This window comes from Python bivittatus, unplaced genomic scaffold, assembly GCF_059951505.1.
Source record: "Python bivittatus isolate LINGU-HERP-01145 unplaced genomic scaffold, Pbiv_v1 ctg000190_np1212, whole genome shotgun sequence".
Classification (NCBI taxonomy): domain Eukaryota; kingdom Metazoa; phylum Chordata; class Lepidosauria; order Squamata; family Pythonidae; genus Python; species Python bivittatus.
The window spans coordinates 3,584,320-3,600,277 of NW_028277042.1; the positions used below are offsets into that span (position 1 = coordinate 3,584,320).

Below are 15,958 nucleotides of genomic sequence, written 5' to 3' on the forward strand. Positions count from 1 at the left end.
CAGATAATCATAACCATTATGAGCTACATGGTGAATACATTCCAATAACCGTGTGGGCAGAACTCCTTTAAGAGATGGGTTGGAACAGGGCAGGCAATGTGGTGCCCCAAGCACCAATATGTTCAGGGGTGCTTCCTCTGGCCCCCATCAAGTTCTCTGCCCCCAGTGCCTCCCCCCCCCCCCCCAAATCTTTGAATTAATAATAAGCAGAAAGGGTAAAACATCAGCCTCCCTCCAGCAGTGTCTTTATTTAGAAGAACGCTTCTGGGGCTACATGAGTCTCTGTCATTCTTGGAACCCATTTGCTCAGCATTTGGTTTGGAAATGTGCCCCTCATCCCAGGAAAGAGAGGGTCAACTAGGGCAGCAGAGACCATGAAGGGTGGTTCCCAGAGATTGTGATGGGCCAGTTTTCCTTTTGGGTTAGTGGGTGTAGCCTGACCAACCATGATCACCAGTTGACTCTCAGATTCAGATGTGACCATGGAACCAAACAAAGGTTACTAGAAACAAACAGCTATGATATACAGTAAAGCAGTGTTTCTCAGCCTTGGCGACTTGAAGATGTGTGGACTGGCTGGCTGGGGAATTCTGGGAATTGAAGTCCACACATCTTCAACTCGCCAAGGTTGAGAAACACTGCAGTAAAGAGAGAAGGCCTGAGGAAGCCCAAGCTGGAAACTCACTAAGATGGAATTCTTAAATCCCCATAAATGTTTCTGTTGTTAATAGACAAAAGTTCCCAGCTGGACTTCATAATGCACCGAAGAGAGAGATCATCTGTGCATATATGTGGGGGAACGTGAGATACTGTTTTAAATCATGCCATTTTACAATGTATGGTCATGCACATTTAGACTTTGGATTCACCAGACAAATCAAGCACGTGCACCCAAATCTGTTGCTTCACACCCCAAGTTTGTTTTTGAAATTAATGGCATACCTGATGTGGCTGTGTGCATGAAATAGGTGAACAGGTTGCTGTTCATCCTGAAGCTTTTTTTTTTTTCCTGAGAATTTTCTTCTGCACCTATTACTTTGATTTCAAAATGTCAGGTGGGTTGGCTGCTAGCCACGCAAAGAAGTCTGACATGATTGTGGGGATTGGTGTAAGAATGATTGAGGGTTCCTTAAAATGGAGAAGTGGGTGAGCAGCGCTGAGCTGCCTTGGTGAGATTTCTAAAATGAAGCAGAAATGAAGCAGAGAATCTATTTCCTAAATGTAAGCCTGCGCATTTTCTAAATCTGGGGTAGCATCTTCCCCTCTCCTGATTCTCACTGTTACTACCCTGTGAGGTGGATTTTCTGGGTGACCAGGGGTTAAAAAAGAAAGAAAGCCAGGCAGGCAGGAAGCATCAGGGGCTTGCACAGGGGAGCATCAAAAAAGTCAAGATGGCAGTCATGACCTTGCACCTTTTTACTTGTATCACATGCTCAATGCATGTAGAGAAGAGACAGGCCTTTGATGGCCTGGCATGGTCACCCTCTTGATTTTTTTGATACCACCTAAGGATGCCCCAGAAAAAAAGAAATGAAAACGGTACTAAAATGCAAGTATTCATCAACGTCATGTACACAGATGCATTTTGTGAGGAAAGATGATTTGCAAAGCAAACCTGCCAAAACAGAAAGCAGTTACTGGAAGGTGCACCAAAATGCATGCACATTTCAGAGTGAACAAAAAAAATTGCCATATTTGGCTTGACAGATCAGCAGAATGAGGAACTAAGGAAAGCCAAAAATGACAGACTGGTTGGTTCATCTCTATTGGAGATGATTAAAAAGGAAGACTTCTCCTTCGGGTCCTCCTTGCAAATTTCTTCTCACTCTGCACCACCAATGTCTTTCCTGACTGATTTCTTTGCTTATCTCCCTCCCAGTCCCAATCAGGGTTTTGCAGAACTCACTTTGTCATCACACAAAATCAAAGGCAGATGTTTAACCAAGAAGGAAAAATCAAGCAATCCATGCCTGCTTCTTTTGCTTGGATCCTAATAAAAGGAGAGTGCAATAGGGGTGTTGCATAATTCTGAGAGATGTGCTTTACTGGAGGTGATGCACCACCTGAGGAGAATGAAGAAACCTAATCGCTGGGGCTGGGCCAAGGTTCAAAGGCGTGTGTGGCTTGGATGAACCCTTCGAGGCTGCTTTGCAAAGCCACACGCTCCTTATTTTAAAAGTGAAGTGCAGCAGCCACCTTCTGCTTCCTCTGGCTTCTGAAACTGTCTCTGACTCTGTCTCTGTCAGTTTCAGCAGTAGGAAGAGGCCTCTGTGCATGTCAAAAGCAGCTTATGGGGAGGGTGTGTCCCCTCTTCCGTCTGATGAGGAGAAGGGGTCACCGCTGCAGCACAAAGAGCCTCATGGAGGAAAAAGCTCCTTCACGCAAATGAAATAACCTCCAATTTTCTTATTTTCTCTGATATCTCCTAAATGATCATTCTTCCAATGCTTGTCAACATGGTTCTTTAACTTTTGTTTTCACTGCTGGCTTGGCAACCATTCTTTTCTCTTAAGCCTAACTTTGTTTCTCTCTCCCCCAACCCCCTTTTCTCCTCTTGTTTTTTTTTTTTATCTGCCATCTCCTTCCTTCTTTCTGATGCAGAACCGCATGCACGAGTCCTTAATGCTCTTCGACTCCATCTGTAACAACAAATTCTTCATTGATACCTCCATCATTCTCTTCCTCAACAAGAAAGATCTGTTTGGTGAGAAGATCAAAAAATCACCTCTGACCATCTGCTTCCCTGAATACACAGGTATGGGGGCTCTGCCTCGGATTCTCTACATCAGTGTTTTTCAACCTCAGCAACTTTAAGATGTGTGGACTTCAACTCCCAGAATTCCCCAGCCAGTATGCTGGCAGGGGAGTTCTGGGGGTTGAAGTCCCTACATCTTAAAGTTGCCGAGGTTGAAAAACACTGCTCTAGATTGCAAAATCAAAACAACCCAACCTAAGCATCCACAAGGGAGGGGGACTGACATCTCAGGCACGGTGACGTCATCACACCAATGACATAACATATGACATATGTCACAATGTACATGACATCATTGCAATTTACACCAGACACCTAGGAACACTGGACCTAGCTGATCAAGCAGAATCTTGAAACACTAGAGAACAGTATGGCCTGAAGATCCTGGCCTTTTAATTCAACTCTGCTTCAGAGGTATTTCTTTAAAATTGTGCAACACAGCCTTAATCCCTTTTGAATGTGCAATTTGGTTCAAAAAAGGGGAATCAATCCAATTCAGATGTACAATTTGGTTTGGGAAAAAAAATGATTTAGCTTGGATTTGCAGTTCTTTGGGTTCCATTCAGAAAAAGTGTGTTTGCACAAGTGCAAAAGACTCTTTAATCTCTGAATGGCAGCCAAGACTTTTTTAAGCATTCTGAAGGCATCTGTTTGATTTCATGCATCAACTCATTTCAGTAATTCAAAGATTTGATTCAGAAAGATGACTGAAGATGATCACGGCTCTCATCTCAGCCTTAGAGAATACTCAGTCTTCCACCCAGCTGTTGGCTGAGCTGCAGTGGTGCCGTGGAATATTAACATGTTCTAATCTGGGCGTTGTCTTATTAACCTGGCTAAGGCTCCAGAATTTTAAAATATAATTAAAAATAGCCTTATTTCATAAGATAGCCGAGTCTTGCAGGTTCTTTATATTCTCAAGTGAGATTTTAAACATGAGATTAAGCATGAATACAATCTTTTAAATATCTAAGTTGATTTTTTGGCACATCCATCTTTGTACAAAAACAGACCAGATCCCAGTGCTGGCTGCTTAAAAAGTTTGCTCTCCTCTATCATAATCACTGAGAAGCACCAACCCCACTCATGGTAATGAAGAAACTCCCAGGGTGCCAAGAAAAGAGGCTCTAGTCTTGTGTTAACACACTGGATTTGAGAACCATGCAAAGATTCAAAGGGGTGCTTCATTTCAGTGATGCTTCAGGCCAAAGATGCCTTTAGTTAACCTTTGTGTAGCAACAAAACTCTAATCTTCTAGAGAACAAAACGAAGTTGCCATGTTGCTTCACTTTGGATTGATTTGACAGCCTTCTCTGCAGCTAAAAGCCCCTTTCAGGCTACTGATTGTACCAGAGGTGGCTGTCAGAGTGAGTGACACAAAGAATTTCAATGGGGCAAATGACATCACTGCTTCACTTCAATGAGGTGAATTCAGTTGGCTTCACAGCATGACTTGAGTTGTGGCCACATCTCAGAGGCCTAGTCAGGGAATACATGTGGGGGGTTGAAGATGGGCTTCCTTGTATTACAGAGAATCTGTGCAAAAAAATAAACCTATTTGCACAAACTGTACTGGAACAAGATGACAGCATTTAGCACAGACACATACCCTGATTTTCATTTCTGAAATAATATGTGAACATTATTAGGATGTGCAATGCTCACTAGATGGGATGGAACACTAGAAAGTCCTGTTTTTCTTCTGCAACAGACCAATCTGGTCATTCCAAAGATGGTTCGATGGTTTTGTGGGATCCACTCTGGGGCCGGATCACATCTGGAATCACAAACCACTTTCAGAAAATGACTGGATCACCACTAAAATGGCCAGACCGGCATGTCTGGGGAGAAAATGAAGCATTCCAGTGTCCCCTGGAACAGCCCATCGACATGACAATGAGTTTTGCACACAACTAACAGTAACCCAGTTTTTCCCATACTGGCTCTATAATCTAGGCACGGTAGACCAACATATCTGGAAGCTGCCAAGCTGGGAAGGCTGCATTGACATACTGGCTGCATTTACAAACACACTAGGCTAAAATATAGTTGACGGTTAGTTCAATGGTTAATGGTTCAGTGTGACATGCAAGCCTAGGCTGCTAGGTGAGCTCAGTAAACCACGATTAAATAAACTGTGGGTTAGCATTTTGTATGAATACAGTCATTGGTCTAACAATCGATCATCACTTCAAGAACTGGAACTGGATTTAGTCAACTAAGCTATTTTTCCAAAAGGATGGGATGGGATTATGAGCTCAGTTCCAAAATTTGGATCAGTTTGTATTCCCAGAAGGGTCATCCATAGTGCAGAGGTCTAAATGCCATTCACCATCCCATAGCTTCCCTGAATATTTCTCTACTCCTTAAATTCTCACTGCCTTGGTGATGATAATGAGGAGAGGAGAACATTGTTGGAAACTTCTTTCCTGATACCTTGAATGTTGCAAAATAGCTGTGTCTGAGACCCTAGAATCCTTGGGAAATATATTTTCCCGTGGCACCCTGATCCTCAGTGCAGTTGTCGTGTGCCCTGGAAACTACATATTTTAGTGTTTCTTACACTTGGGACTGTGCACTGCAGGCTCACAATTTTGTCCCAGGTGGTTTCCAAGTCATCTGACTTACTAAGGAATCAAGCCCTCTGAGAAACTACATTTCCCAGGATCCTTGCAGTCAGAGATACTGCATCTCTAGCAGTCAGGCAAGGAGATATGCTTTTATATCATACCCTTTGTAATCTGTAAAAAGTCTAATCACAGTTATGCTGGTCCACAGAAAATATCTAAAATCCATAGCTGAATAATATTTGTATTGACAGTAAAGTCCTTCAGGTTGAGCTAATTCCCTGGAGCCTCCCTAGACACAACCATGTAATTTATTTATATAAACATATGCTGTACATACATACACACATACATGTATATCTATACCTATACCTATACCTATACCTACACCTATAGAATGGTTTCCTGCTGTCTTCTTCAGAGTTGTTTTTCAGAGTCAGTTACGTACTGCCACTTAGCCGGACAATATTTTTATGATGACCAATAGTCCCAAAGAATGTGCATGGGTCTGAGTTCTCCAGAACCCATAATCAGACAAAGTGTCACAGAAACCAGGGAAAAAACAGAAATAAGTCCAATACATTCAGCCATGACATCAGCTGAATTCAGTCTTAACATAGAGACTCTCTGTTTAATAGTAGGTACTATGGATATTCAGTGACTGCTAGCATAGAGTCACTTTCTCGTGAGATGGGTGGTATCTAAATTTGAAATATAAATAAATAAATTCAAGGACAAAGACAATTATTATTTCCCCCAAATCTGAACACTCAGTAACTCGCCTGATGCCACATATTCAGCTCCAAACTACTGTATGTCCCTTATAATGGCTTAGTGCAGTGTGTCTCAACCTCGGCAACTTTAAGATGTGCGGACTTCCACTTGAGTTGAAATCCACGCATCTTAAAGCTGCTGAGGTTGAGAAACACCGGCTTAGCGTAATGGCTGCTTCACCCAACATGCTAAAACCATGGCTGGATTCCCACCGTTTGTTAAGCCAGGGGCATTTGCAGAGGGGGTTCCAAAAAGTAAGATAGCAGCAGAGTTTTGGAATCAAAGCCCTGCACTTTTGGGGATATGAGAATGTAAAAAGAGGTGGGCTTCAGCTGTACAATCGCATCTTCCCTCTTTTGGCCCTCAGGGTTGAACCCCAAATTCCCAGACCCCATTTCAGCCTAGCGTGGAACAAAGCCATACCAGTGTCCGTATGCTAAAGCACTTCCTATTTTGCACAACCATGTTGTCATTTTAATGAACTCCCCCCTCTTTTTTTTTCTTTTTGGAAGAATGCAGTGATGAATAACCAGTTGAAATGATCTCCCTTCCCTACAGGGCCTAATACGTATGAAGATGCAGCAGCGTATATCCAAGCACAATTTGAAAGCAAAAACCGTTCGCCGAACAAGGAGATTTATTGTCACATGACCTGTGCAACAGACACAAACAACATCCAGGTCGTATTCGATGCCGTCACCGACATCATCATTGCCAATAACCTACGAGGCTGCGGCTTATACTGACCCCCCCCCTCCTTTCTCCCTCCCATCCTGTATAGCAAGCAGCATATTTGGAAACAATCACAGCGAGAGGATAAAATATAATAAAATATTTGAAAAAAAAAAAGGCAAAACAAAGTACGAGTCTCTCACACACACACACACGTACGAACACACACATACACAGTAAAAATGAACCATGCAAGTTGGTAAATAAAAAGGCATAACAAATATACAGACAGACGCACACATACACTTTTTTTTTTTAAGTTTGCCTCAAAGGGTTCCAAGGTCCCTATCAAGAACTTAGTTCTTCTTTCCTGTTTAAGTAACTTAATGGCAGATAATTCAGCCCTTTTTTTTTTCCTTCAGGAAATACAGAGGAAAAATAATAATAATAATGATAATAACCAAGTGATAAACCAAGAACCACTTAATTTTTCTAAAATGTCTAGCCGCATCTTTAAAGAATGTACTATCCTGCAAGTTTAAAAAGGAATCAGTTTTCTTTAGCAAAAAAAAAAAAAAAAGTAAAAATAAAAAGTAGCAATGTTATTTTTTTAAGTCATTTATGCATAGGGTGCTTTAGGAAAGGCTTTTTTTTTCCTTAGTTCTAAAGGATTTTTAAAGATACCACTATCTATGGAAATGTGTCTTCAAGGTACGCTACAACAAGAGTTCCCAGTTTGTTGGTTCCATCAGCTTTTGAAGGGTTAAAAGCAAATGAAGGCAAAGCAATTGAAAAAATGTGCACGAAACACGGACTTCCCCTTCTTCCCTCCATAAAGAGACCACCAGACAGCCCACCCCCTACTCCTATCCCTACCCCTAGCCTAACCTGTTAGGGATCCCTTCTTTGTGGAATGCAGTTTCTTCCCAAGCTAAATTGATAATTTGGTGCTTAGTTTCTGTTTCCTGTTTTGGTTAACATCCACACAGGAGACCAAGAAAGAGAGGAGTTCCATCAATGGTTTGAAAGTTGGAGCTAAAACATTGGCCTTTAAAGCGAGGAGAAGACATTTGCCCTTGGATGTCAGGGCCAAGTTCTTATCAAGGAGAAATGCATCACAAAGTTAGTGTGCAATTTATTCTTTGGTTCTACTTCTGGGAGGGGTTCTTTTTAGTGCTTCTCCTAGGGTCTCCCCTCCATGCACACAACCTAGCATTTGTGTTCAGGCCCAAACCATCTTTTAACTCCGTCTGTCTCTCTAGAATAGACTTTCTGCTCCCATCCTTCAGCCCCAGGATGACCCAGGCTTTTTTCGTTACCTTGATGTCCTTCCTTGTTGGCATCACGGGTAGGAGTTTTGTGAGATGCTGTGAAACAGGGCTTTACCCAACTCTTGATATTCAGGAGGCCCAACAAGCCAACCCCAAAAAAGCCATTAAAAAGAGAACAAGAGAGAAGTCAAAGATTTGCTTGCCCTGCATGCTGGGGAAGATCAGAAGGATTGCTCATGCCCTTTCTGCACGCACACACAAACAACACCCAAGCACACATTCATATATGCATCCCTTTGCTCATTCACTCTCTCCACATACACACAGACATAAACACAGCAATGTTGTGAACCAATTCTAAGGAAGGCACCGTCCCTTGGAGCTGGTTGTGATGGCCCAATCAGAGCCTTGATGGTTACAAGGGGCAACCTTGTTTTGCTTTGGTGAACAAGCTATTTGGAAACAGCCAGGGGAGCTTCAGACTTGCCTGCCTTGTAACAGTCAGTTTGCATGTATGCAGAATACAGCAAAAGACCCAGAAGTTATGGGACTCTTGGTCTTGCCTCCCAATCCCCCCCCCATCATAACAGGTGCTGTTTTTTGTCCACGGGGCATGGGGAAAGGGAGGCACAATGACCAACACATCTCCCTCATCCTGGCGGTTAACTGGAAAGTTGATAGTGATATGTTTAGATGCACTAAGATGGCCAGGGAACACCAGTGGAAAATACCCAGGTTTAGTTTCATAGTCAGATCATTGCTATACATATTTGCAACTCCCCCCCACCCCATGAAATTCCTCCCGAATGCTCTTGTGTACAACAATCACATTAGGAGAGGCCAACAGGACAGGCCAACAAAACGGGGTACATTTTCCTTTTGGGTTTAATAATGATTGTTCTGCTTTGTCTCATTTACTCTCTGGTTTTTGTATTTAATTTATAAAAAAGCACAGCTGTCACTGGTCTAAAGGGGCCAAAATTATCTCTGTGATCTTGTTCTGATGTTTTTTCTGCTCTGAGGGACACTCTGTATCATATACCCATTTTCAGTCTCTTTTTGAAATGGGTTAAATTGGGTTGGGAGGAATTGTTTGTTCTTCCACCCCCTGAATTTGATTTCATTTTATTTTTTAAAGTTTCCATACTCCCTGTGAACCCATTTCTTCATCATGCTTTTGGTTCCCTTCACCTCTTCCGATGTTTGGTGGTAGTATTCCTTAACTGTTTTCTCTCTCTGTCTCTCTCTCTCTCTCTCTCATGTGGGGGTGTTCATGCTGCAAAAACAAACAAAAAAAGACAAAAAAACTAGGAAAAACAATATAAAAAACTAAAAATATACATAAAAAGCAACAAAAAATGAAAAAAAAATATGAAAAACAAAATCGAATGTAGTGTTTCTATTATTTAAAAAGCCACCATTTTCATGACCAACGTTTTGTCATTTCTACTCTGATTAGCAATCAGAGGTCTTCACGTTTCACTTTTAAGAAGTACCTTTGCTGGAAAAAGCCAACTGCATCCTCTTCAATTAAAATCTGGAAAAAATACAGAAGAAAACTACACACACACACACACACACACACAACTTATACACATCTCTAAAAATGCCAGATCTTTCTAAGCCTTTCTATTACCAATTGGTGAGGTTTCTGTGATCTATTAGACACTGCCAATTTCTTTCTCTGACTAATGGAAAAATTCATGTGTAGCTTAATAAAGAGAATGTTTGTCTGTACCACCAAGAGTCTTTCTCTTTCACCTTCTGATTCAAAAGTTGTTTATTTGCAGTTTTCTTTTTGAGAAGACAGGAGTGTGAAGACATGTCCTAAGGGCCTGTTGACAGTCCCCTTACTTCTCCTTAATCCCTCGTTAGATAGGCCAAATTGAACAGAGGCCCAGCTTAAGTCCTAGAACTAGATATATCCCATGAATTTATTGAAGCTATCACCATGTACTGAGTCCACTGCTATTGGTTTCATGTATTTGGGGGAGGGGGCAACAGATCTGGGCCCCCCCCCCCCATTTAACCATGAGAGGACTTCCTCCTGTGCCATAGCTTGTGATGGGAAATCTACCCTCTCACTGACACCAACCTTTCAGCGAGAATCTTTCCCAAGACTTGCAATAGACCAGATCAGACAAATGCAACACGCAATGAAAGTCTTTCTTTATGCAGTGGAATTCATGGCCAGAAGATGTGATGACCACAAACCTGAAGGTTTTGAAAGGGGACTAGATAAATTCAAGAGAGATCTATCAAGGGCTATTCATCTTGAAGCCTCACTATTGGATTGGGGTGCATGCCTCCAAATATTTATTTCTATTCATTTAGTTTACAGTTTTGTATGCCACTCTGCTCAGTAGGCCTTTGGGTGATGCACATTAAGCAAACACAAAAAAGGACACAAATAAGATGATATAAAATAAATAATCAGAGAATGGGGGCTATTCATAAAAAGGGCTATAATCATGTGCCTGCCCTGTACATTTCTTGGTGTGGGCATGATTCTCAGAAGGCCCTTCTTGATTACTCAGTTGGATGGACAGCATGTTGTCTAGTTAGATGGCCCCTGATATATCCCAGGGCCACACAATATAGGGCTTTATATGTAATGACGAGCCCTCAGTTGGATTGGAAACCTTCTGGCAATCAGTGCAGCAACTGAAGATTTGGTGTAAGCCAGCTAGTAGCCTGGACCACAGTCTGGACAAGTTGTAACTTTTGAGTTGTCTTCAAAGGAGCTCCATAAAAAGTCCATTGCTACAGTCCTTTCAGGCCCTTTGGCAAATATCTCACACCAAAAAGGATTCTTTTCCAAGCACAGAGTCACTTTAGCATCCTTTAGGGATGGAGTTACAAGAAATCCAACAGGAATTCCCCTTCTAAAACCAATATATTCTAAAGTACATTCTTTGGAAGTGCTTTCTCTATAGCTATCTTTCTGTGAGTGAATGAGTAAAAGGGGGGGGGGTGTCTTTTCACGGTGTGTGTGTGTGTTTATTAGGTCTTTCCTAATAAAGGAACTTGCAGATGGTTCTTAATATAACTGTCTCTTGAAACTTCATCTGTCTTGGAGCCAACCATTACAAGTCCAGCTGCATGGTGATCAGGCATGAGTCACTGTCACTGGAGCATCTTGGTCCAGGTATGGCCTTAGCTGGTGTACTAGCCAGAATTAGATGAACCCCCTTGCCATGGCTTCCTCCTGATAATCCAGCCATCCTTCTAGCAGAGTTGAGAGGACTGAAGGCCATCTAGTACATTTTCTGGCTCAGTTCTTCTATGGTTGTCTACTTAGCTGCTGTCAGAAGATCTCCTGCCAGAGAAAGATTCTTTCCTTCTCAAGCAAACTGGCACATTGATCCTCAATCAGCCAAAACATACTTCACTTCCCATTAGAATAAGCAGATGCTAAGATATTTGTTTCTGCTAGAGGTGTGAACTTCTAACAGCACTTCATGACCTGTTGACAAGAGGCAGGGATGCACAGGTAGGGAATTATGGACTTACGCTTTGTCTTTGTCTCTTCTTTGTCTAAGAGGTTAGGGCTTTCTTTCCAGGAACACATGTGCAGAGCAGGATGTAATTCACTAGGTTCTAGTCTTTGCCTATCTCTACAATGTATTTCCTATAGCTAAATCTCCTTTTTGCTATAGTTGTAAAATGTATTTCACTAATCATGGCTCAGATCAGATTCCCACCTTCAGGAATATTCACACACACACACACACACACACACACACACAGAGAATGCTTCCACCTTCAACAGCTTCTGCCTCATGGAACAGTCTTTCAGGCATCTGAAAAGTGGCCCTATAATCTTTAAGGAACATGGTTCTATGGCTCCAACAGGAACGTCTTGCCTTAACATTTAGATCAGCCTTCCCTAAACTGATGATTTTGAGATATTTTGGATTGCAGCCAGCATAGTTCCCAGAAAGTATAGTCTGAGAACTATGGAAGTTGAAGTTTCAAATGTGATGAAGGACACCAGCTTTGGGAAGGCTGACCTAGAAAGAATCTGCCTGTGAAGCTGTTGACACAGTTGCAATCTCTGCTTCAGGATGTTAAGTGGGGTATAACAAATCTAATACTGCTCCATCATGAAGGCTGAAAGGAATACTAAATGTAGATTATATCGGTGATCATACTTTTAATTGTATATATGTTGCTGCAGAAATCAACAATCTGCTTTCAACAAGTGAGGAGATTTGGAATTTTGAGAATAACCATGGGTACATACAGTGGTTGCCATGGAGGGGGGAAATGGTCTCTTTGCAAAATTGGTTGCTATGGTGGCATAACCAATCAAATGACAAGTGAAGTCAAATCAAATCAAGTAGAGCAGAGGTTCTGGAGGGCAAGAAGGAGGCACCTTATCTTATTGCTTGACAGTGAGGAGTAGAAGATGAGATCAAAAAGCAGAAACTCCTGTTTTGTTGCCTTTCCTGTTTGATCAGAAGTATGCTCCATGTTGTGCATTATGTTAAATGACACAACTCATTTAGCAGGATCCAAGGAGAAAAAAATCAGATAAGTTTCTAAGCAGTGGTCCTTGACCCAGGCAATTAAACCAGAGGGTTTAAACATAGCTCCAAACAAACCCAGTCTTGTTTGGAGCTAAACTGACTTTCTTGGCCCCTTCTTGGTCAGCTAACCCCTGAATCATGTGAACTGTTTACTGGGAGTTAGTTGACTCACCTGAGATTGAAATGAATCTTCTGTAGGGATTTCATCCCAGTGGGTGGTTGACTTCTCCCCCTCTCTGAGGAGCTAAAATGGTTGTCGTTGAGTATGTTTCCTTAAATTTGTCTACAACTGCCCCGACACCAATCACTCTGCTACAGATTTTTTAATTTTGGTTCCTTACTACCCAGAGGAATTAAAAAAAAAAAAAAAGCAAACAGTGGGGAAGTGATTAATGCATCATCTGAGACTGTGAGCTGCTGACATAGAAAAGTAAGTCTTCTGATAGGAGAAGGAATGAGTAGGTCATGTGAACAGGGCCAGGGTGTGCACTGCATCATAAATATTCAACATAGCCAAGAAAAATTGTATGCCTTTTCTTTTGTATCACTTATTCTGCTGTTTTATTCTTTAAGTTCTTTCTTTTCTTTTCTTTCTTTCTTTTGTCCAGTTTGGCTACCCCTGAATAATCCAGGCTATGCCAGGGAAGAAAAGTCTTGGATATTGTTCTATTATAGCTTTTCATTTTAAAATAACTTTAACAAGAGAAGAGTCACACCTCAAATAACTCTAACTCAATAAGAAAAATGAAACTCAGATAAAGATAACTTTATAAGATAAGACACCTAGCCACTTATAGGCTGTGTCCACACATTTTTACCTTGAATACTGAAAGAACCCAGTTTGGTTTAGGATTCAACCTACTGAACCAGAAACTAACCAGTTGGGCGGAGTTCACCCAACATAATAAACCAGTTTAAAAGAAAAAGATTAAAACAAGTTTAGCAGATGTATATAGCAGGAGGTAATTAACCTATTTTTTTTTAATTGATTGATTATTGCACGTGCCATCAGATTGATGTTGACCTTTAACAACCACATAGATATGTAGATATTCTTCATGAAACTGACCTAGATAAGTTGCAACACACATACAGAAGAAGTCATATTCTCCCTTTGCCAATTATGTCAGTAATAAACTCCAAATGGCTTGTGATGTTAATCAGATCTGGAACGTGAGCCACATCTGTAAAGCAAGTGATCTAGTGCTTAGGATGCTAGATTAGGCAACTTAACTTGGTTTAATTCAAGTCCTTTTCAACTATGCAGCTGATTAACTGAAGTAATTTACTGCATTTGCATGCTAATTTCTTTGTTTGTTTGGTAGCTTAGTGTGTTATGCAAATCCACAATGGTTAGTTTAATATTTAATGTCGTGTGTAATCCCACAAAACAGTCAATTCACTAATCAAATAAGGTGCCCTGTGCAAACAGTCGTTGATTTGCCTCTGTGATGAAGAGCAGCAACCTGTATGTAAAACTTTATTGCAATCCATGATTAGTAAAACAAAACGTCCACATCTATGATTAGAGTATTGCACTGGGCTAAATTGACCCTAGCTAACCGTAGCTAACTCCGGTTGTATAATAGGGAACAACACATTGTTTGATACCGCTGTAAAAAAATTTGTGGTACTAGAAATGGGGCTCTGGACACCAAGTCTCCTGTAATAATATAAGATCATATTTACAGATTAAGACCTAGAAGCAAGCACCTTTGGGGCTTCCAACCAGTGATGTTCTAAGAGATCAGGGTGATCACTCTATGTCCCTTGCCTGGTCAATCTGACGATTGGCTGCAAAACTGGGCCAGCATTTTTGCTGAAGGAGGTTCTGTCTGGTAGGGATGGGATTAATTTATCAGCCAGGCAGTATGGCCCACATAGGGACTGGAGCCATCCAGATGATCCTTTTTGATGGTAAAACATGAGTTTGGGGGCCCTTTGGAAGCTGTTTGGAAAAGAGAAATAGGAGTTCTCAAGTTGCAAGTTGGAGCCCAGGCCAGTAGAGGTGAAGTTATTGAAGTAATTGATTTGGTGATGAGATCTTCAGTGAAATGAACTTGAGAGCTGTGACTAGTGTCCATTTGTCTGGAGCTGGAATTCATGGCTGGGGGAATGCATCATACATGAAGGAAACATCAATCTTCTAAGGTTTGATTTGGATTGACTGGGGATATTGGGGGGCATATGACAGAAGAGAAGACTATCAGGCCTGGGTGGTGGGTTGTCTGTGATACCACATCCTGCACTTTCCAGTGATGAAACCTTGAATCCTTTTGATCATCTTTGCAGGAGAACTCACTTGTGTCATTAGCTGGTGCCAGTGGAATGGAGAAGTCATTGATGGACAGTTTGTCTTACAAGGACATTAGTTGGAGAAAGCCAGGCGGCTTGTGCAGTTGTTAAGCAAGATATCCTTCTGAGCTTCTTCCCCGGGAACCCTGGTATCTTTAACTGATGGAGAGACTGCGCTTCTGGTCATTTCCCTATTGGCTTTAATTGCCATTTTGTGTTATGGAAAAGACTGGGGTCTTCATTTAGGTGTAGTAAACCAGCAAGGCACATTGCTTTCTCTTGGATCAGCTTCACTGCTGGTGCAAGACCTTCAATTTTGGATATCTCTGATTGTCTTTAGCTGTCATGTTGTAAGAGTTAATCAGTTCACTTTTGAAAGGACCAGGTGGTTTTTTCCTATTCTGGCAGAGAATTTAATTATACCCTCTGCTCTTAAGGATGGAGATACAATAGGAAGGAGCTGGCAGCCATCCGAGTTAACCCAGCATTTAGAAATGCGTAAGCTGATGTACTACCACCTAGGAGAGGCCTCACATTTTGATCAATGAACACCTGGGTGGGAGAAATGTCAAAAAAAAAAAAAAAAAATCAGGGAGGTCTTTCTTGTTAAGAGATATCACTGAGTTGCTGAACAACAAGCTGAATCCCTTTTCTGTCATTCACAGTGAGAAGCCAGATAACATGAATGAGGTCCATGGCCTGTGGTTGACAGTGAAGTATTTAGCTTAAGGAAAAAGAAATGGAGCCTCTGGAAGGGCCTTTTCCTGCATTAATGCTGTTATTAAGAACAGGCAGAACTAGTTGTGTGTTGATCTAGGACGGCAAACTCCTTTTGATTGTCTCGGCTTTAAGGAGCACCGGATTTACTGTTTTCAAGCAGTTTCCAACTTAGATGCTTGTGGAGGCTGAGATGTTTTCTGCTTCTCTGAGAAGGATCCTCTATGGGCATCAAATTTATTTATTTATTTATTTATTTATTTATTTATTCATTCATTCATTCATTCATTCATTCATTCATTCATTCAATATGGCCACCCATCTCAGCAAGTGACTCTGGGTGGCGAACAAACTTAAAATAAATTAAAAACAAAT

The 15,958-nt window shown here is 41.4% G+C and overlaps 1 protein-coding gene across 1 annotated transcript in view; it reads left to right on the forward strand.

The window, feature by feature from the left end:
* Positions 1-9,776, forward strand: part of GNAO1 (G protein subunit alpha o1) — a 215,640-nt gene extending 205,864 nt beyond the window's left edge. Inside the window, exons 7-8 of the mRNA XM_088135920.1 lie at positions 2,602-2,755; positions 6,655-9,776. Coding sequence (XP_087992046.1) covers positions 2,602-2,755; positions 6,655-6,842 — 342 coding nt within the window. The 3' untranslated portion in view covers positions 6,843-9,776. The remainder of the gene's footprint in view (positions 1-2,601; positions 2,756-6,654) is intronic.
* Positions 9,777-15,958: the final 6,182 nt, after the last annotated feature.